The sequence below is a fragment of the Tiliqua scincoides genome, chromosome 2 (assembly GCF_035046505.1).
Source record: "Tiliqua scincoides isolate rTilSci1 chromosome 2, rTilSci1.hap2, whole genome shotgun sequence".
NCBI lineage: Eukaryota > Metazoa > Chordata > Lepidosauria > Squamata > Scincidae > Tiliqua > Tiliqua scincoides.
This window is the reverse complement of record NC_089822.1, coordinates 192073-213033: the sequence shown is the minus strand read 5'-3', so window position 1 is coordinate 213033 and position 20961 is coordinate 192073. Positions and strand designations below refer to the sequence as shown.

Sequence of the window (20961 nt, the reverse complement as noted above, 5' to 3'; positions counted from 1 at the left end):
ACTCTGGGCACAAGAGATGAGGCAATCCCTGCTGTGCCTGGAAGGAGTGCCTCTCACTTTCTCCAGGGAAGCTGCCAGCAAGGCCAGACCCGCTGTCTCTGTGGTGGGCAGTGTTCCAGGGCTGTAGGCCGTCCCAGGCCCTGCCCAGAAGGCCACTTCTGTGGAGGGGGGAGAGGAAGCCAAGAGGAGCAAGCTGGCCCTGCAGAGAGTCGCCTTCCTCCAAACCAGGGAAGGGGAAGAAGCTGCTGCTGGCTGCACCCCCTTGCCCAACTGGGCTCTCCTGTTTCAGCCACGGGTCAGCCCCCCCTCCACTGATTCCTGCAGCAGTCAGCAGGAGGACTCGAGGCTGTCACTGCCGGGAGCCCAGCCCAGCAGGTCTGGAGAGTTTTGGGGGTGTTGTGTGGGGAGTGGGGCATCCACGGAGGCTGGCGATGGGTGAGGAGGAGGCCTGGTCCCAAGAGGGGGTGCTGGTGTCAGCCTCCACTCCCCTTGCCATGTGTGGAGGGGGCTCTGTGGCTGGTCGGGGTCGGTCTGAGTAGCTCTTGCCACTCCATCTGCGTGGAGATGGAGGGAGCTGGGGGGGGGGTCTGGAGAGGGCCTTTCCAGGGAGTAAGTTCCATTAACTACAAAGGGACTGACTTCTGAGTAGACAGGCAGGCAGGCATCCTCCTGGATGCTGAGGGGACACCCTCTTCACACCTTCCAGGGAGTAAGTTTCATTAACTATAAAGGGACTGACTTCTGAGTAGACAGGCAGGCAGGCATCCTCCTGGGTGCTGAGGGGACACCCTCTCCACACCTTCCAGGGAGTAAGTTCCATTAACTACAAAGGGACTGACTTCTGAGTAGACAGGCAGGCAGGCATCCTCCTGGGTGCTGAGGGGACACCCTCTCCACACCTTCCAGGGAGTAAGTTTCATTAACTATAAAGGGACTGACTTCTGAAAAAAACAAGACCTACCCTGAAAATAAGATTTCGTGTGCTTCTTTGAGCCAAAAAAATATATATAAGACAGTGTCTTGTTTTGGGGGAAACGGTGCGTGGAATGTGAGAGTGTTGATCAGATGCCTCCAGATTGTTGCATGTGGTGGTGACCAGCAGAGGCTTTAAGGAGGGGCACATCCCCCCCCCGACTTGTTCAGTCCATCCTTTCTCAATGCCAGTAAAATCGTTCTTAACACTGAGTGTATCCGAATATTTGCAGACATCATACGGTCTTGCTGTAACCCACATAATAAGCCTGTAAGGTAGACCCCCATTATTTCCCCCATATTGCAGCTGGGGGTGGGAAGAAATAGCTTACTGAGGACCCCCTGGTGAGTTCATGGCAAAGGTGAGCTGTGAGCTCCCTCCAGCTCAGCGTTCAGCAGGTCTGCTGCGAATGGTCTGCAGGTGTGCAGTGGGAGTTGGGGGGAGGGCCATCTCTTAGGAGGGCCATCGGGGAATGTGTGGAGTGCCTCAGTTTCCAAAAGCTGAGGTTTTGACAGCTGTAGTGCTTTGCTTGTGTGCCACGAGGCGAACAAGGCGGAAAACAGCTGCTGGAGCGGATGTGCCACCGTGGCTCCTCCTGGGCATTGGGGCTGGGGGGAGGCTGCTGCTGTTTGTGGGATGCTTATATGATGTGTTCTTGAGGGCAGAGCTGTACCCCTTCCTCGGTTCCTCCTTCAAAGCACTGTAGATGCCAAGGCCATGCCAGAGGGCGTGACTGGAGCAGCAAAGGAGGTGGGGTGGGGTGGGGTGGCCCCTTCTCCCAGGTCAGAGAGTGACTCTGTGCCCTTTGTGAGGCAGAGAGGGGTGCAACAGTGGGGGAAGTTGGGACTCTGCCTCGCTGGCTGGTTTCCTCTGCGCCTGAGGGTGCGAGAGCGAGTCCAGCGCTTGGCGCAGCCCTTGGCAGAACACAGGGATGGGCCCCTGGACTTCAGGCATGGGCTCTGTGCCCGCTGGCTGCCTGCACTGCCCGCCCCTCCCCACCTTGCTCTCTGCGTCCCTCGGGCCGCCAGCCAGCCTTCACGGGTTCGCTCTGTGTCTCCCCTGCAGGTGGGGCAGCAGACAGCAAGGCGGTGGTGCGCTACAGCAAGGACCAGCGACCCACCACGCTGCCCATCCAGCCCTTCGTGTTCCAGCACCACTTCCCCAAGCAGCCGAAGGCCCGGGCCCTGCACAGCCACTTTGCTGCCAGCCTCTCCCAGCTCTACAGCCTGTCTGCTGCCAGCCGCTCCGCCAGCCAGCCACTCTCCTCTACCTCCCAGGCCTCCACCACCTCCGCCGACCAGCCCATGGTGGTGGGCGCCCTTGTGCACGGCCAGCGCTCAGCAGACGGGGCTGCTGCCCTAGGTGAGGGCTATGCCCAGAAGCCTGTCCCGGAGACCACTCGCCCCTCTCCACTGGGCAGCTACTCCCCCGTGCGCAGCAGCAGCACCGTGCCTTTCTTCCCCACTGTGGAGTCCTCCTCCCCAGCTCTCGAGAGCCACCCACCCCGGAGTAGGTCGTGCCCAGTCTCTGCCAACCTCCTGCCCACCAGGCCTTCCCTGGCCACAGGTAGCCTTGCCACCCTGCACAAGATGAAGAAGGAGAGCTCCACGTCCCTTCCCGAGAAGGAGGAGCCGCCTGAGCAACTGCCCGCCATGAGCAACTGCACAAACCATGGCAGTGCCCTCCTGGCAGCTGTGCGGCCAGCGGGACCAGGCCGGACTCAGGCTGAGAACCCTGTGGAGCCCCAGTGGAAAGCTGGCTGTGGCGAGGCCCTCGGCGTGGGACTGCTCAGCGCCGTTGCCCCCCGGCCCCTCAACGGTAGGTTGCCGCTAGAGAACATCTGGCCATGCTGCAGTTAGGAAGAACCTCTGCTTGGTGCCTGTGCATGAAGATGATGATGATGTCCTTGTGCAGCCACGTCAGTGTGCATTATGCTTGCCAGCACAAGATAATTGTGGAGAAGGTGGGTGGGTTGGGTGCCTCCCCAAAGAAGAGGCCCTGTCTGCTCTGTGGCAAAGCTGGAGTGTCTGGAGGAATCCCTCACTTGCAGACCCAGATCCTTTTCTGTGTGTGATCAGGGCAGAGAACGTGGCAGCTGCCATCTGTACCAGCGGCTCTGCCCATGCAGTGAGGACCAGAGTGCTTCCAAGTTTGGGACAAGAGCAGGAACAGACTGAATGGCAGCAGTTGCACACTGAGAGGCCAGCCCTTCTCCAGGGCCGTGCCAGGCTCCTCCTCCTGGGCTTTCAAGGGGAGCACTCCTCCCCCTTTCCTCTATGTGTTCGCCTCCAGAGGCGTTACCTGAGCTGAAGCTCCCCCAGCAGCAAGCAGCCTCTGCCACCACCCCCTTCAGGAAGGGCAGCCCAGTAGCAGGTGCCTGAGTCACCGCTGTGGGTGTCCTTTGGTGGCTGTTCAGTTTGCAGTGCTCACAGGAGCCCATTGACCGCCCCCTTGGCCAGCACGGTGCCCAAAATGGCAGGAGAGCTCTGGGGGGGAGGGGGTGCTTGATGAAAGATAGCCTGTTTCCACCAGAGAAAGGCCTGGCAGTGACCCAGCAGAGTAGAGATTCTCCTTCCCTCGCTTCCTTGCACTCGCTGTGAGTAAAGACAGAGGCTGTGCTTGCCCACTGATAGGCCTCTGGGGCACCCTGCCTTTGTCCACTCCTCCTCTTTGAAGGCATCTAAACTCGTGGTCCTCACCCCATCTTGTGATTGTTCCACAGATTAATTATGCTCTGTGTGAAGAAGCACTACCTTCTGCCCACTCTAGACCTCTCACTGGTGACCCAGCCTGGCTCTGTAGTGGTGAAAGATGGGAAGAGCCACCATCGAATGCTGTGCCCCCCCACTGGGTCTGTTGCCTCTGCGCTTGCTGAATTGCCGCTTGTGTTGCTGGGTTGCCCTAACTGGCTGTCTCTGCCCCTTGTCCCTGCCCGTCTCCACCTTCCTTCTGCTCCCCTGCCTTCCTTCCCCCACCTGTTCTGCCACCTTTGGGGCTGTGTAGCAAACCATCTCTCCCCGCAAGCACTCAAGTGGAGGGAGTATCGCCGAAGGAACCCGCTGGGACTGGACCACTCCGCAGGGCTGGCGGGGCTCAGAGGCAGCCTGGACTGGAAGCCGCAGGAGGGCAGGCTGCCCTGGAGGACCCCCCTCTTTGAGCTCCCAGGTGCCCTGAATGCAGGACGCGCTGGCTACAAGCTGAAGGGTGCGCATGCCCCCCAGTCCTCTGCAGATCCCCCCCCCCCGCAGCCCCACCTTCCTGCCCTTCGCCTTTTCCCTGGGGAGATGCTTCCGTGGGTCAGGGCCTATCTGGGTGTGGGAAGGAAATGGACCACCTCAGCTGCAGGCCCCCACCATGGAGCTGCTTTCCTAGGAGGACTAGAGAGGGCCCCACGGATCAGAAGTCCGGACCTGGCTGCTGAGCCTAGGCAGAGAAAGTGGCTCACCCCCAGACATGCAGGAACCGCCAAGCCTTTGGCCATGTGCTCTGTCCGGGGGGAGTGAGCTCCCCAGGGCAGCCGGAGCTGGGATCCCGCTGGCTTCCCTTGGCAGCCAGCCTGCTGAGCCTGTGGCTGCAGCACCCATCTCCAGCCACCTCCAGAGGCGGTGCTGCAGGCCAGGGGGTTCCCCAGCAGTGCCCTCTTGGACAGAGATTCCCTGGGCTTTCTTCCTGGACTGCTCGGGGGGCGAGGGCACCCTCATGGAGGCTGACACCCCCAGCCTTGCCTTTCCACCCTTGGAAAGTCCTGCCCTGATGAAGGGCCTTGCGCGCCTTCCTCTCCTCTCAGAAATCCCCCCAAGCAGTGCTCGGAGGTCGGTCCGTCCTTCAGCCTGAGCCCCTCGCTGGCCCTTGTCCCTCCCTCTTCGTTGCTGCTCAGGCTGCTCCCTGATGAGGGGAATAAATGCCAGCCATCAGTTGCCACGGGCGGGTGGGTGGGTGGGCATATGTGCTTGTGGGGCTTCTGGCCCCGGGTCCGTTTGCCACCTGGAAGCCAGTGGAGGCCTGGGTCCACCTCTCCCCAGGTTCAGTGCGCCTGGAAGGTGAGGGGGACTTTGCCCGCCCCTCTCCTCTCGGGGCTTCTGGGCAGGGAGGTGCGGCACCGCAGCCTTTCCCATTTCTCCTTCCTCCCAAAAGCCTTGCCAAAGGCTGGAGACGGAGCCAGCCTGGGCCCTGCCATTGGTTTGCACCTCCCGGTTTGCTCCGCCCCATGAAGCCGAGGTGGGCCCCGAGGTTGGTGCCTCAGAGGAGCGACTCTGACCCTCAGCCCCTTGCTGGTTCCTGCAGGACAGTCGGTGAAGCAGCTGCAACTCAACTACTCTGAGTTCTTCCCGGACTATTTCTCCTTGGCAGAAAAGCCCCCTGCCGAGTTCTGCCTCTCACCAGATGGAAACACCGAGTCCATCTCCATTGATCTGCTGCAGAAGAAGGGTGGGTCCTCACTGATCGGCCCCGAGGTGCGGGAGGGGAGGGTGGGAGGGGAGCCCGGGTAAAGATCCTCCCACCAGTCATGGCTGTGGGATGAAGCGGAGGGCGGCTGAGTTTGGAAGAGCCACCAGCGTGCCACACGTGGACAAGGCAGAACAGCTGCTCGCAGGCCCCCCTCAGACAGCGTGGGCATCAGTGCAGAGATGGAAGAGGGACCAGGGCAAAGGGGGGCACTGAAGGGCCAGGCTGCCTGCATGGATCTGCACCTGCCAGGACTTTATTTCAGACATCCCAGTGAGCAGCAGGCCTCCAGGCTCTCCGTCAAGAGGCATGTCGAAGCGGCCCCAAGACCCTTGTAGCTGGAGGCTGCCCAGGACTCAGGCAGGGCTCTGCAAGAGCGGAGGCCCTGGAGGGAGGGTGCAGGCTCTGGCTGGCTCAGCTTGGTCCCCCTAAATAGAGCTGGTTTCGCCCTTGGAGTTGTCAGCCTTCCAGGTGGGACCCTGCTGGGCAGGGTGTGAGTGAGCGGATCCCCCATCTCTGTGGGAGAGGTGGCTGAAGTGTCCCTTCCAAGGCCCCTTTGGTTCCATTCCTGTGGGTTTGCTGGAAACGAGGGCCAGGAAGCCCCCCTCACTGGTGCTCTGCCTGTCTGTCCCCCAGGTCTGGTCAAGGCAATCAACATGGCTGTAGATCTGATTGTGGCTCATTTCGGGACCAGCAGAGACCCCGGGGTGAAGGTAAGCTGAGGCTGGGGTGACTGCAGCTGACTGCAGGGCTTGTGAAGTGAAGCTGCTTTTCCTGGTGCCTCCCTCCTTGCTTTCAGGCGTGGAGGCCTCCTCTGCCTGTATCCGTGGCAATATTCGGCTCCTTGGCACTTGCAGTGCTTGCCCCTGTCACGGCTGCCCTTGTGCTCCTTGGTACCTGACTCCTGGGAGCTCAGTCGTAGGGCTGTAAATGGTCACAAGGCTTGGCAAGGCCTGGGTCTGCTCCCCAAAGCACTTCCCTCCCTGGGTGTCCAGATCACACGCCCCCCTGCGCACCAAGAGGAGAAGCTTCCCTTGCAACTCAGGGTCAAGGCAACTGGGAGGCAGGCCTGGTGGAGGCCCCTGGGAATGCTCTGCCTCCCAGCAGTATTCTCTGGGAATCCTCTGGCCCAGCCAGGCGATGTCACAGCCCTTCGAAAAGGAAGGCTCTGTGCCCTGCCTTTTCCTCCACAGACTCCTGTTCCCCCCCCCCCGCCAGTCAAGATGGGATGGGTCTGGGGGGCAGGCTTTTGGCGCCCAGTGTCGTCTGGGCTGTCAACAAGCCGTTCACGGAGCGGCCCAGGGCATTGGCTCTAGGCTGCTCCAGCCCCCGGCTGCCGTGGGGGATATTTATAGTAATCCTAAGGATTTGCAGCCGGAATACACTGCAGACATCTGAGGTTCTTCTTGACCCCCTGGAGCAGGCGGCTGGCAGCAGCTCCAGCCTTGGGCTGTTCTGAATGTCTGCAGGGCCAACACCTGCTCGCCAGTCCCACTTTTGGCACAGGCCTTTTGCGTGGCCTCCTGCAAGTCCCTTATTGGCCTCGGGGCTTCAGCAGTAGAGCCGCTTCACCAAACCCTTTTCTAGAACGTCCCTTTACATAAGAACAGCCCCACTGGATCAGGCCATAGGCCCATCTAGTCCAGCTTCCTGTATCTCACAGCAGCCCACCAAATGCCCCAGGGAGCACACCAGATAACAAGAGACCTGCAAGGCTTCCTGGGAATTGTAGTTAAGAACATAAGTACAGCCCCACTGGATCAGGCCATAGGCCCATCTAGTCCAGCTTCCTGTATCTCACAGCAGCCCACCAAATGCCCCAGGGAGCACACCAGATAACAAGAGACCTGCAAGGCTTCCTGGGAATTGTAGTTAAGAACATAAGTACAGCCCCACTGGATCAGGCCATAGGCCCATCTAGTCCAGCTTCCTGTATCTCACAGCAGCCCACCAAATGCCCCAGGGAGCACACCAGATAACAAGAGACCTGCAAGGCTTCCTGGGAATTGTAGTTAAGAACATAAGTACAGCCCCACTGGATCAGGCCATAGGCCCATCTAGTCCAGCTTCCTGTATCTCACAGCGGCCCACCAAATGCCCCAGGGAGCACACCAGATAACAAGAGACCTCATCCTGGTGCTCTCCCCTACATCTGGCATTCTGACTTAACCCATTCCTAAAATCAGGAGGTTGCGCATACACATCATGGCTTGTACCCCATAATGGATTTTTCCTCCAGAAACTCGTCCAATCCCCTTTTAAAGGCGTCTAGGCTAGACGCCAGCACCACATCCTGTGGCAAGGAGTTCCACAGACCGACCACGCGCTGAGTAAAGAAATATTTTCTTTTGTCTGTCCTAACCCGCCCAACACTCAATTTTAGTGGATGTCCCCTGGTTCTGGTATTATGTGAGAGTGTAAAGAGCATCTCCCTATCCACTCTGTCCATCCCCTGCATAATTTTGTATGTCTCAATCATGTCCCCCCTCAAGCATCTCTTTTCTAGGCTGAAGAGGCCCAAACGCCGTAGCCTTTCCTCATAAGGAAGGTGCCCCAGCCCTGTAATCATCTTAGTCGCTCTCTTTTGCACCTTTTCCATTTCCACTATGTCTTTTTTGAGATGCGGCGACCAGAACTGGACACAATACTCCAGGTGTGGCCTTACCATCGATTTGTACAACGGCATTATAATACTGACCGTTTTGTTCTCAATACCCTTCCTAATGATCCCAAGCATAGAATTGGCCTTCTTCACTGCCGCCGCACATTGGGTCGACACTTTCATCGACCTGTCCACCACCACCCCAAGATCTCTCTCCTGATCTGTCACAGACAGCTCAGAACCCATCAGCCTATATCTAAAGTTTTGATTTTTTGCCCCAATGTGCATGACTTTACACTTACTGACATTGAAGCGCATCTGCCATTTTGCTGCCCATTCTTCCAGTCTGGAGAGATCCTTCTGGAGCTCCTCACAATCACTTCTGGTCTTTACCACTCGGAAAAGTTTGGTGTCGTCTGCAAACTTAGCCACTTCACTGCTCAACCCTGTCTCCAGGTCATTTATGAAGAGGTTGAAAAGCACCGGTCCCAGGACAGATCCTTGGGGCACACCGCTTTTCACCTCTCTCCATTGTGAAAATTGCCCATTGACACCCACTCTCTGCTTCCTGGCCTCCAACCAGTTCTCAATCCAGGAGAGGACCTGTCCTCTAATTCCCTGACTGTGGAGTTTTTTCAGTAGCCTTTGGTGAGGGACCGTGTCAAACGCCTTCTGAAAGTCCAGATATATAATGTCCACGGGTTCTCCCGCATCCACATGCCTGTTGACCTTTTCAAAGAATTCTATAAGGTTCGTGAGGCAAGACTTACCCTTACAGAAGCCATGCTGACTCTCCCTCAGCAAGGCCTGTTCGTCTATGTGTTTTGAGATCCTATCTTTGATGAGGCATTCCACCATCTTACCCGGTATGGATGTTAGGCGTATAGTTTCCCGGGTCCCCCCTCTTTCCCTTTTTAAAAATAGGCGTGACATTTGCTATCCTCCAATCTTCTGGCACTGTGGCTGTTTTGAGGGACAAGTTGCTTACCTTAGTCAAGAGATCTGCAACTTCATTCTTCAATTCCTTAATAACCCTTGGGTGTATGCCATCAGGGCCCGGTGACTTATTGATCTTTAATTTATCAATGAGGTCTGAAACATCTTCTCTTTTAACCTCTATCTGACTTAACTCCTCGGTCAGGAGGGGCCGTTCGGGCAGCGGTATCTGCCCGAGGTCTTCTGCCGTGAAGACAGATGCAAAGAACTCATTTAATTTCTCTGCCATCTCTAAGTCTCCTTTTATCTCCCCTTTCCCTCCCTCACCATCCAGAGGGCCAACCGCTTCTCTGGCGGGTTTCCTGCTTCTAACATATTTGAAGAAGCTTTTATTATTCCCCTTAATGTTGCTGGCCATGCGTTCCTCATAGTCTCGCTTGGCCTCCCCTATCACCTTCTTACATTTCTTTTGCCACAGTTTATGTTCCTTTTTATTCTCTTCATTAGGGCAAGACTTCCATTTACGGAAGGAAGCTTCCTTGCCCTTCACAGCCTCTCTAACTTGGCTGGTTAGCCATGCGGGCACTCTCCTGGATTTAGTGGAACCCTTCTTTCTTTGTGGTATACACCTCTGCTGGGCCTCTATTACTGTTGTTTTAAGCAGCCTCCATGCATTCTGGAGAGACTGGACTCTTTTTACCCTCCCTTTCAACCTCCTTCTAACCAGCCTCCTCATTTGAGGGAAGTCTGCCCGTCGGAAGTCAAGGGTTTTTGTTAGAGATTTGCCTGGTATTCTTCCCCCAACGTGCACGTCAAAACGGATCGCAGCATGATCACTGTTCCCCAATGGCTCAGTAACGTTTACATCTCTAACCAGGTCCTGCGTACCGCACAAAATTAAATCCAGAGTCACCTGTCCTCTGGTGGGCTCCGTGACTAGCTGATCTAAGCCACAGTCATTCAGCACGTCAAGAAACCCGGTTTCCTTATCGTGACCAGAACACAAATTGACCCAATCAATATGAGGATAATTGAAGTCCCCCATGATTACAACCCTGTCCTTCCTTGTCACCTCCCTGATCTGTTTCCTCATTTCAAGGTCCCCATCAGATTTCTGGTCTGGAGGACGATAGCACGCCCCCAGTATTACATCGCTGCACAAGCCTGGTAATTTAACCCACAGAGATTCTACGGTGGAGTCGGACCCACCTTCAATCTCTACTTTGCTGGATTCTATCCCTTCCTTAACATAAAGGGCCACCCCACCTCCAACACGCCCCTGCCTGTCCCTCCTGTAGTGTTTATAGCCCAGGATTGCGGTATCCCACTGATTCTCCGCATTCCACCAGGTTTCCGTTATGCCCACTATGTCAATATTTTCCCTTGTCACCAGACATTCCAGTTCTCCCACCTTTGCTCGTAGACTTCGGGCATTCGCATAAAAGCATTTATACATGGAATGCCCCAGGATGGGCTGCTTATTCGCTCCTTTGTCCCCGCATCCTCTCATTGTGCCAAACCATCTATCACATCCCATCTCCCTAACTTTCCCAATTTCTTCTCCTGCCTTTGTCTTGTTGTTCTCTAACCTCCCCAACCTCATCCCATAGGGATGAGGAGTCCCGAACCAGGTGCCCCTCGGCTCCTGTCGGCCTTCCCCCAGGGATCAGTTTAAAAGCTGCTCTGCCACCTTTTTAATGTTATGCGCCAGCAGTCTGGTTCCATTCTGGTTCAAATGGAGCCCGTCCCTCTTGTACAGGCCCCGCTTGTCCCAAAACGTTCCCCAGTGCCTAACGAATCTAAACCCCTCCTCCCTACACCACCGTCTCATCCACGCATTGAGACCCCTGATCTCCGCCTGCCTAGCTGGCCCTGCGCGTGGAACAGGTAGCACTTCAGAGAACGCTACCTTTGAGGTCCTGGCTTTCAGCTTCCTGCCTAAAAGCCTAAATTTGGCCTCCAGGACCTCCCAGCTACACTTGCCCACGTCGTTGGTGCCGACATGCACCACAGCCGCTACCTCTCCCCCAGCACTGTCTACTAGCCTGTCTAGACGAGAAGTGATGTCCGCAACCTTCGCACCAGGCAGGCAAGTCACCATGCGGTCCTCACATCCATCGCAAACCCCCCTCTCTATGTTTCTAATAATCGAATCCCCCACTACAAGAAGCCCCCGACCCCCCTCCCGCCGAGGAGTATCCCGAGTGCGCTCGGATACGGGCCCATCCCCTGGAGAAGGGATCCCCCCTAGGGGATTGTTTCCCTCCTCTCCAGGATGACGTCCTCCAGTCCCGAGACTTCCCACCCGGGCAGCCGAGGAGCTGCACGCCTGAGGTTGGGACGAAGCCTGATCGTCCCCAGAAGTCTCCCCACGGTCCTCCTCTGGCTGCCTGCGCTTCTCCAGGTCGGCCACCAAGGCTTCAAGGGAGCGGACGCGTTCCCTGAGAGCCTGGAGCTCCTTGCACCGAGGACACAGCCATGACTTATGCCCCAGAGGCATATAATCATACATGTGGCACTCGATGCAGAACACTGGGTAGCCCCCACTCTGCTGCTGGCTGCCTGACTGCATAGCTTTTTTGTTGTTGTTTTATTTAGGGGTCCTTTTAAAAACCGTACACTGGATAGCAGCCCTCTTCTCAAGGGAAGAGGAAGGGCAGTGTATGGGGCCCTGGCCTCCTCGCCCTGCTGCTGAACTCGCCCAGATGCTAAACTCTTGTGCCTTACCTGGCACTTGGTTCCCAGGGGCCACACGCGTCTGCAGAGAGCCTCACGCGATGGCCTGCCTAGCTTTATACTCCTGGCTGGCTCCTCCCCCCTCCTTCCTTCCTGATTGAAAGGGGGCTGGCCTTCCCAGGTGAGTTTACAAGAGCTCAGGAAGGCAAATGGCTGCTGATGGGCGTGACCTACTCTGCAGGCTCCTGAATGGACTGCTTGGATTAGCCTAATTGGGCCTCTTAATGGGTTGGGAATTGGCGCTTCCCCTCCTAGTTCTGTTCTCTTAGGCTGGACTGTTTTTGTAACCTCAAGCTAGTTTTTATTTGGGTTTGTTTAATTATTTATTGCTCTCTAGATCCTGTGTCCCAATTTACTGACCTGTTTAGGTTATGTTCTAACTTAGATTAGGTTTAACCTGGGTTAAGTATAGGTTTAATTTAAACAAGTAGAAAACCTGCTTTTCATTTTATCCTCCTCCCTTCCTTCGATTAAGTGCTACCTTAGGTGCAGCTAACTTTCAATTTTGATTTAAATGCCTGACCCTTGGGCACTTGCTCACGAGTAGGACTCTGCTCTTACTCACGAGTAGGACTCTGCTCCTGCTCAGAGTAGCCCTATGTACCTCCCTTAGGTGCTAACTTTCAATTTTGATTTAAGGTTGCTTTAAAGGTAAGGTTAAGGTTAGAAGACAGGGAGTTAGAAAGACAAAGCGTTAGAATGAGTACACTTACCTCCTCCTCCTGCTCCTCCTCCTCTCCTTCTCCAAAACTCAGAGGTCTCCTTGCCTTCTCCCCGCCCAGATGCTAAACTCTTGTGCCTTACCTGGCACTTAGTTCCCAGAGGCACTTGGTTCCCAGAGGCCACACGCGTCCCTTTGAAAGCAGAAACCGAAATGGACCTTCAGATGTGTCTCCCAGAAGGGATCAATGCTGGGAGGCTTGAGGGGGCCAGGCAGGCCACGCCTGAAGGTGCTTCCCCTCAGGAAGGAGCTTCCATGCTTCTTGGGCCATCTCCACCTCCCCCTCGCACCTGGCAGAGCACACTCAGGTCCCTGCAGCAACCTGCCCCATCCAGGCACTTTCTGCAAGCAGGTGAAGGAAGAAATGGAAGGGCGTTTCCCAGCTGTGCCGAGAGAGGAGCCCCGCTCCAGCTTGCAGGATGCCAAGGAGACCTGCATCTGGCCCCTGGGCACACCCGGCAGGGACTGGATCTGGGTGCACTCAGTGCTAGAACCAGCCATGGCCTGCTGAGGTGGTGATCTGCTCTCTCTCGCTCTCTCCCCCCCCCCCCATTTCTTCAGGCCAAGCTGGGGAACAGCTCGGTGAGCCCCAATGTGGGGCACCTCATCCTGAAGTACCTGTGCCCAGCCATCCACGGGGTCCTGAGTGATGGGCTTAAGGCCTACGTGCTGGACGTGATCGTTGGCCAGAGGCGGAACGTCCCCTGGAGTGTGGTGGAGGCCTCCACCCAGCTGGGTAGGAACTCTCTTTGGCTGCTGGAATACTCCCCCTTCTGAGCCCCTTGTTTGTGAGGGGGGAAGCACAGCCCTGCTGTCCCTCACTCCCTGCATACTCGGTTTCTTGGAAGCAAGTCCCATGGGAATCATTGAGACTTACTCCTGAGGAGACCCACAGGGGTCTCTGTCACTCTCACCCTCTAGTTGTCTGGCGGCTTCAATAAGGAGCTTTTCCCACTGACTCTGTGAGAGCGACGGGACCTGGTCCCCTGACCCAGCTGCCCCTGAACACCCTCCGCCCTCCCAAGAGCCAAATCACCTCTCTGCCCTTCTGGGGTCCTGAAACCACGAAGCTGCCTGAGACGGAGCAGGAGGACCCGTCCCCACCCCGAACCTCCACCTGTTCAGCCCTCGGGACAGGCAGGGGGCTTCCTGCTCCGCCCGTGACTGCCAGCACTCCGCTCCACAGGTCCCTCCACCAAGGTCCTGCACAGCCTCTGCAGCCAGGTCGGCCAGTACCCAGAGCTCACCAGTCACCGCATGCGTTTCAATGCCTTCATCTTTGGCCTCCTCAAGTAAGCAGTGTTGGCGGGGACAGGGCAGGGTCCCAAGACCACTTCTGGTGGGGGGGGTGCTGGGGGCCAGAGACATGCCGGGGCAGGGAGCAAAGGTGCAGGTGCCCCCCTCCCACAGTCAGCCTGTTGGCCAAGTTCAGAGGGGAAACACTCCCCTCAGTTGCTTGTGCCGGACCCTGACACTCCTGAAATCAGGCCTCTGCGGAGCAAAGCCACATTTGAGGAACTCTGAGAAGCCCCTGCTCTTGGCCGACTGTCTCCGTGCCAGCAGCCTGCCTGGTCCTGCCCCTGTCTCTGGGCAGAGTTCCTGCAGCATGTCACATGGGAGGAGTTTCTTCTCCACGCCCAAGTGGGATTATGTTGGCATTTCCTGCACTACTGTGACCAGGGCATGAGGAACTTCCATCTCACGGGTCCCTGAAAAGCCAGGTGCGAAAGGGGAGGTGCAGTGGTGGGACCAGGTTTCTCCACTGGGAAATGGAGCAGTGCCCACCCCCAGCCCCACCTTCTTTCTGCAAGCCCTGGGGGTCATCTGGCCTCCAGCGTTCCCCGTGGGCTCCCTACAGGAGGTGCCTGCTTCTTGGGCGCGGCCGGCCTGCCTGCACTGACTGCCTTTCTTGCTTTCCTCCCCAACAGCATCCGGTCGCTGGAGTTCTGGTTTAACCACCTCTACAGCCACGAAGGTGAGGCTGCCTGGGGGTCTGGGGCTGCCTGGGGTGGGCAGGTGTGGTGGTGATGGGAGACTTCCAGCAGCCACCTGAGAGAGGGCTGGTGGGTGGCCAGAAAGCCTCTGCGATGCAGCTGCTTCCCCCTCCTGCCCCCCAGATCTTACGGTGGGCTTGCCTTGGGGACTCTTCTTGAGCCTCGGCAGAGTATTGTAGCATCTCCCCCCCCCCCCCCGGCCATGCAAACAGGAATGGGGCAGGAAGCAGGGGGGCCTTGCCTCAAGGTGGCAGACTGTGAGACCTGTGTGCTGGGGGGGGTGCAAGCTGGGAAGGAGCTGATGGTGGTGTCCTCCCCTCCCCCACAGACATCATCCAGCTGCACTACCAGCCGTCGGGCTTCCTGTCGCTGGCACCAGGGGTCTGCCAAGGCCTCTTTGAGGAGGTGCTGCTCCTGCTGCAGCCTCTGTCGCTGCTGCCCTTCAGCGTGGACCTCCTCTTCGAGCACCACTTGCTGCAGGTGGGCCGCCAGCAGCAGCAGCAGAAGGAGCTGCTCCGCGTCCGGCAGGACCTGCTGCTGTCAGCCCACTCCACCCTGCAGCTGATGCGCTCTCGGGGGAGCAGTGCCCAGGAGGCGGGCGGTGAGAGCTGGGAGGCCCCGCAGAACGGCCTGGTAGCAGAAGAGGGCCGGGCCAAGGGCGTGGGCGCCCCCTCCGGAAGCGCCGAGAGGGAAGAGGCAGTCGGGCCGAAGCAGGACCCGGGGAGTGCCCCAGACAGGAGGAAGGACAAGCAGGCAAGCTGGTGGTTCCAGCTCATGCAGAGCTCCCAGGTCTACATCGAGGGCTCCCCCGAGGGCTCGCGCTCTGCCCGCTGTGAGCGGAGGAGGAAGGTGGCAGGCCTGGGGGCTGTCAGCAGGCCAGCGGTGTCCGTGAAGGGCCCCCCTCCTCATCCCAGGGAGGGCGTGGTGGATGGCGCAGAGGCCTGCCCGCTCACAGAAGGGCCTGCCCAGCAGGAAGCAGAGCCCACAGGGAGACCAGCACCCACGGCCAGGGAGGAGCCGAAGGAGAGGAGCCGGCCTTTCTGGATGGGTAGCCCTCCGGACTCTGTGCTCACCGAGCTGAAGCGCACCCAGGACAGCGAGGGCGAGAGCGGCCCAGCCCAGAAGGAGGGGGCCCCAGCGGAGAGTGGCCAGCCCAAGTGGGGTCGCCTCTTTGGCTCTCGGAAGCTGCCCAGGGACCCCAAGCAGGCCAGCAGGTAGGGAGGTCTCCGGAGTCTGCAGGCGGAGGTGGGGGCCGGCGGTTGTCGGTTCCCCCTGGAGGCTGGGACAGGCAGAGGCACTGGGAGCCGGCAGCGAAGGGCAGCGGGTGGCTGGTAAGGCTGCAGAGGCCGCCCCTCGCCTCTGGGGGTCTGAGATGCTGTGAAAGGAGGGGTGATGCCCTGCAGCCCCCTCCCCGACTTGTCTCTCAGACTGTGGGCCCCTCTGGGATTGGTGACGCCTTCCCTTTCACTGCATCACCTGCCTTGTGAGTGGAGTCCCCGTCTTTGACCAGAAGCCTCCGCAACTCAGAGAGGCCTGGTCTGGAGTGGGAGGGGGTGGGTTTCTTGGCCAAGGCACTGCAGGGAGCAGGAGGCGCCTGGCAGTGTGGGAGTGCCCGAGTCCTCTGGGGACCCTGTCAGCGTGACTCCCAGTTCCAGCCTCGTGCAGCTCTTGCTCTCAGCCTCCATGCGGGGCCTGCCCTGGGAGGTGCTGGGCCGCGACGGGGCCCTCGCTGGCCTCCTCTTCCATGCCCCTGCCTGACCAGCTGCTCTCTTCCAGGCTGCCCTCCGGCTGGCTCAGCCTGGATCGTTCCGTGCTGCAGCTGGTGGCGCAGACCGTGGGGGCCGGCGTACGGAGAGAGGCTGCCGCTGAGCCCAAGAGGCTGCCCTCGGAGCCTCCCCCTTCACGCCCCAAGCCAGTGGCCAGGCGCCTGTCCCCGGAGCCACCCTGGTGAGTGGGAAGGGGCTGCAGAGGGGGTGGGACACTGGAAGGCTTTGCTTACCTGCAGAGGTCAGCTGGGCTTCCGAGTGGCTTGTCAGAGACCTCCAGGGACTGCTTGGTGGGGTAAAGGGCGGCATGTGCTGGGTTTGGTTACGCTTCAGAAGCTCTCTCGACCCCGAGGAGCAGAAGAGCTGCCTGGCCCTGCTGAGAGGAAGGACACCCACTGGGGGGCGGGGTAGAGGCATGAGCTGAGCCCTCTGGGGGAGCAGGAAGGGGGCTGGCCTGGGGAGAAGCTGGAGCAGGGGAAAGCCTGTCCTGGAGCCAATGTCACCGGGCCTCACATCTGAGTCTGGGGCAGGCCCCGTTTGCCTTTCTTGGCCTGAACTCGTGACTGTGCTTTCCTTCACACTCCAGACCACGGGGCTAGGACTTTGGCCAGCCCCCGTGAAGCTCCCCCTGTGGGCAGCCAGCAGGCTTGTGGACCATGGCAGAGAGCCCCGTGCAAGCCCCTCCTGCAAGGGCCCTTCACCCCCACTTCTGCACTTACCAGGGAGGAGAGGGGCAGCACCCACACTCGGTGGCAGTCTAAGGCCTACATTCCTTCCCCCGAGGAAGCGGGGCGGGAGGGGGGCCTAGAGTTGTCAACTCCAGAGGCATCTCCAAAAGGGAGGGGAATCGCTGTCTGGAGCCCTCCCCCTGCCCCCTTTCAAGGTTTGTTCTTGTTCCAGGCGGAGATTGGAGGGAAGGCAAAGAGGGCAGGCCAGGGAGGGCCTCCGTGGCTCCCCCAGGACTCCCCTGCGAGTGTCCCTGCGTTGCCGGGGATTTGAAGGCAGCTTTCCCAGTGCCAGACCCAGCACTGACTGACCCTCCACCGGCTTGCCCTTCTTCCCCAGGGAGGTGAAAGCCCTCTGCCACCACATCGCCACTGCGGCCGGGCAGCTGAGCTTCAAGAAGGGAGATATCCTGCGAGTGCTGGGCAAGGCGGAGGCTGACTGGCTGCAGTGCAGCCGCGGCACAGAGAGCGGGCTGGTGCCCATCATGTATGTCACCCATCCAGAGGACGAAGACTACTGACCGGACGGGCGGGGACGCCGAAGCAGCGCAGGCCCCTGCAGCCTGGCAGGCAGCGGCAGGCTCCTCCCCGGGCCCTCGCTGTGACACAAACTCAGTCGGTGGAGCCTTGCCCGTGTTGGCCAGCTGTCACCGTGCATGCCCCCCCCCCAGGAGCTCCTGCCTGCTCCACCTCCAGTCCTCATTCCGCACAAACTACGCTGCTGGGACTCCCTGACTGTGGTGAGGTGGCCTGTGCCAAATGACAGCCCCAGCATGCGTTCCTTCTTCGTCTCCGTGTGCTGGTGCAGGTCTCTCCTCTGCAGGCAGTCTTGCTGGAAGCCCATCTCCAGAACTCTCTGCTAATGTCCACTAACACAACCTTGTGTGTCTTGTCTCCGCTATGCCACAGGAGCCCGTGGGCAGCCAGTGGGAGCAGACCCACCTTCAGGGCCCCTCAGTGGGGGGGAGGGGGCAAGCTGACCTCAGAGAAAAAAGTTGTCCAGCTCTCTCTCTCTCTCTCTCTCTCTCTCTCTCTCTCTCTCTCTCTGTGTGCGTGTGTGCGTGTTGTGGTAGGTTAATGGCCGTTTTGTGTTAGAAGTAGCTGGTCTGTGAGAGTTGCCCGCAGGGGGGAGCAGGCTGGGGGCAGAGGCAGGGCTCCCAGCAGCAGTGGGGTGCCCCTGCTCACAGCCCAGGAGGCCTTAATGGAGATGACAGCACAGTAGCAGGAGGAGCCTGAGGCACAAGGAGGGCAGTGCTGGTGGAACTGCCTGCCACATGACAGAACTCACCACGATCCCCTCCTGTATCTTGCTCTTGCCCACTTAGGGGGGAGGAGTGGGGAGCTCCAGAACTTGGTGTCCTCCACCCACCAAAATCTCCCTGCTGTAGCCTGTGGACAGTATTACTGTGGCCGCCTGGCAGTAAGTGTTGAGAAATTGGGCTGAGGTGGCATCTGCCCAACTGCCTGGCCCCCATGAGGGGGTCTCTGACACTGCAGAGGCTGCTGCTGCGTGTACATAGAGCTCTTGTGGAAATGGCGCCATATTTAATTTGTACTTCCGGCATTAGAACAGGGTGTCCACCTTTATTTATGTCTTTATTTATGAAGCATATTAATAAAAAAGGTGCTGATTAAGAGCTACCCTCTGCAGCAGTGACTGGTGATTCCGCGCAGGGATTTTTGGGGTGCCCCAGAATTGTGAACACGCCGCCCGTCCCTGTCCCTTCATAAGAACATAAGAACAGCCCCACTGGATCAGGCCATAGGCCCATCTAGTCCAGCTTCCTGTAACCCGTCATAATGGATACACATCATGGCTTGTAACCCGTAATGGATTTTTCCTCCAGAAACTTGTCCAATTCCCTTTTAAAAGCATCCAGGCCAGACGCCATCACCACATCCTGTGGCAAGGAGCTCCACAGACTAACTACTTGCTACTTCTTTTGTCTGTCCTAATTCTCCCAACACTCAATTTTAGTGGATGTCCCCTGGTTCTGGTGTTGCGTGTGAGGGAAAAGAGCACCTCTCACTCTAGCAAAATACAGCAGTCTAAACAGGACATCATCAAGGCATGAACCACTATAGCCAGATTCAGCTGACTACAGGACTGCTGCAGCCAGAGCAGGAACCAAAGCAGGACAAAACCCTCCCCCTGGCCACAGCTGTCACCTGGGCATCAAGGAGAAACTGGGTCCAGGACTGGAGCTCCCTGGTGGGTGCAGCATGGAGAGACTCGCCGCGTTCCCCAGCAACCCAGTCTCAGTGATACAAGCCAGGTCAGCGCCTTCCCCCAGGATTAAACCCTGGATCAGGCTGGTCTTCTTCACTGACCTGGCATTGAACAGCAAGCAGCTGGGTCAGACCCACAGGGCCCTGGTTAGAGCCACCATCGGGCTGAGGGGTGGAGGACAGGCAGAAAGTCAGGTGGTTGTCTTTGCTCAACTCTCCTTTAGTGGCCTGCCTGGCCCCCAGGACCGCATCTGCTGTAACCTGTCGCCCTTCTTACTGTGGCACTACCCTGCTCCTCCTCACTACCCTGGCAGATAGTTCATCAAGGCCCATCACCCATGACCTAACACAGCCATGGTTGGCAGCAGTCTCGAAAGACTATGGTATAGGCCTACAGCACCCGGGATTCCCAGGCGGTCTCCCATCCAAGTACTAACCAGGCCTGACCCTGCTTAGCTTCCGAGATTAGACAAGATTGTTTCCCAAAAACATGCAGCGAGATGGTGGGATCGGTGCTTCAGCCTTCTGACGAGAAAGGCAGCTCCTGCTCTAGCACCAGACACCCGACCAGTGATGTGGGGCAAGGACTGGAGAGGTGGCGTTTCAGTCTTAAGGAACACCAACCCTCCCCAGGCCAAGGCATGCGTCAGGAAAATGACCACCTGCTCCCCCAAACCAAGCAAAATGGCAGGAAGGTTCTCAGGCCTCTGGATTTCTCCAGCCTCACCTGGTGCTCCCACACCAAAGACCCCCCACCACAAGGCATCCACAAAATGGAGCATGACCTTAATTCTCCGCTCAACCGCCCCCCCCAAGCCTGCACCCTCCTTTGTCTCTTGCAGTCTTGTCTCTGCACTCGATTTGGCGCTTTTCCTCCTTGCAAAGTTCTTGCCAAACACAGTCCTGCCAGTTCTGGTCAGGTGCAGCCCACCTCCCGCCAGGAGTCTTATAGTGCCGCTTCTCTAAAGTAGCAAAGCCGGCAGGGTGAATTGGAGTGACAGAAAGCAAGCGCCTTGACAGGTCTGGCTGGGATTCCAGATTTGGGGTTGTCCTGAATTGTACCCAGCCTTCATCTTCTAGCTCTGGTGGGAACAGCCACCTATTTCTCTGACTACTGGGTGCAGAGGCGTAACTAGGTCATTTGACATCTGGGGCCCCTAAATTTTTGTCACACGATATGATATAATTAATTAATTATTAATTATATTATTAATTTATTTATTCACATTTTTATACCACCCTTCCTCTAAGCAGCTCAGGGTGGTGTACATGGTTCCTCCCCTTATTTTGTCCTCGCAACAACCCTGTGAGGTAGGTGAGACAGAGATAGTAATAGTCATGACATGGAATCAATAATAATCATGGCCAGAAAATAAATGCAGTGAATATTTCCACACAAGCAATGGATGAAATTCTGCATCAAATGGTATGTAACATGATGGTATTATTCCTAAAAGCCACCATTTCCAGAATTTTGGTCACTAGGGTGTCATCTCCCCTCCGCCCCAGGATGTCTCATTGGCCTGTTTTGAGTTAAGGCAGTGGTTCTCAAACTTTTAACGCTGGGACCCACTTTTTAGAATGACAATCTGTCCAGGACCCACCAGAAGTAATGTCATGGCTGGAAGCGACATCATCAAGCAAAATAAAAAAATTAAAGAAAAACAGATAATTAAATAAGGGGAAGCTAACCCTGTTTCACCAAGTGAATTTTCTCTGTAACCTGCCTGCAATAACACCCCCCCCCCCAAAAAAAATCAGTGAGATCTTCAGCCCTTCCCAGTGCCCACCTTACCAGCTCAAGCCTCTGTTTTATTCTTTTGCGGTGGGGGG

General features: G+C 57.6%; 1 protein-coding gene across 6 annotated transcripts in view; it reads left to right on the top strand.

The window, feature by feature from the left end:
* The window catches only part of RUSC2 (RUN and SH3 domain containing 2), a 36353-nt gene extending 17820 nt beyond the window's left edge, over positions 1–18533 (top strand). For 3 of the 6 annotated variants that reach the window (XM_066613773.1, XM_066613774.1, XM_066613771.1), the window contains exons 3-12: positions 2039–2791; positions 3977–4177; positions 5258–5401; positions 6056–6132; positions 12976–13150; positions 13601–13706; positions 14343–14389; positions 14737–15622; positions 16185–16355; positions 17240–18533. In XM_066613773.1, coding sequence (XP_066469870.1) covers positions 2039–2791; positions 3977–4177; positions 5258–5401; positions 6056–6132; positions 12976–13150; positions 13601–13706; positions 14343–14389; positions 14737–15622; positions 16185–16355; positions 17240–17420 — 2741 coding nt within the window. In that variant the 3' untranslated portion in view covers positions 17421–18533. The remainder of the gene's footprint in view (positions 1–2038; positions 2792–3976; positions 4178–5257; positions 5402–6055; positions 6133–12975; positions 13151–13600; positions 13707–14342; positions 14390–14736; positions 15623–16184; positions 16356–17239) is intronic. The other 3 variants (XM_066613775.1, XM_066613776.1, XM_066613777.1) reach the window with 3 other exon arrangements.
* The last annotated feature ends 2428 nt before the right edge of the window (positions 18534–20961 follow it).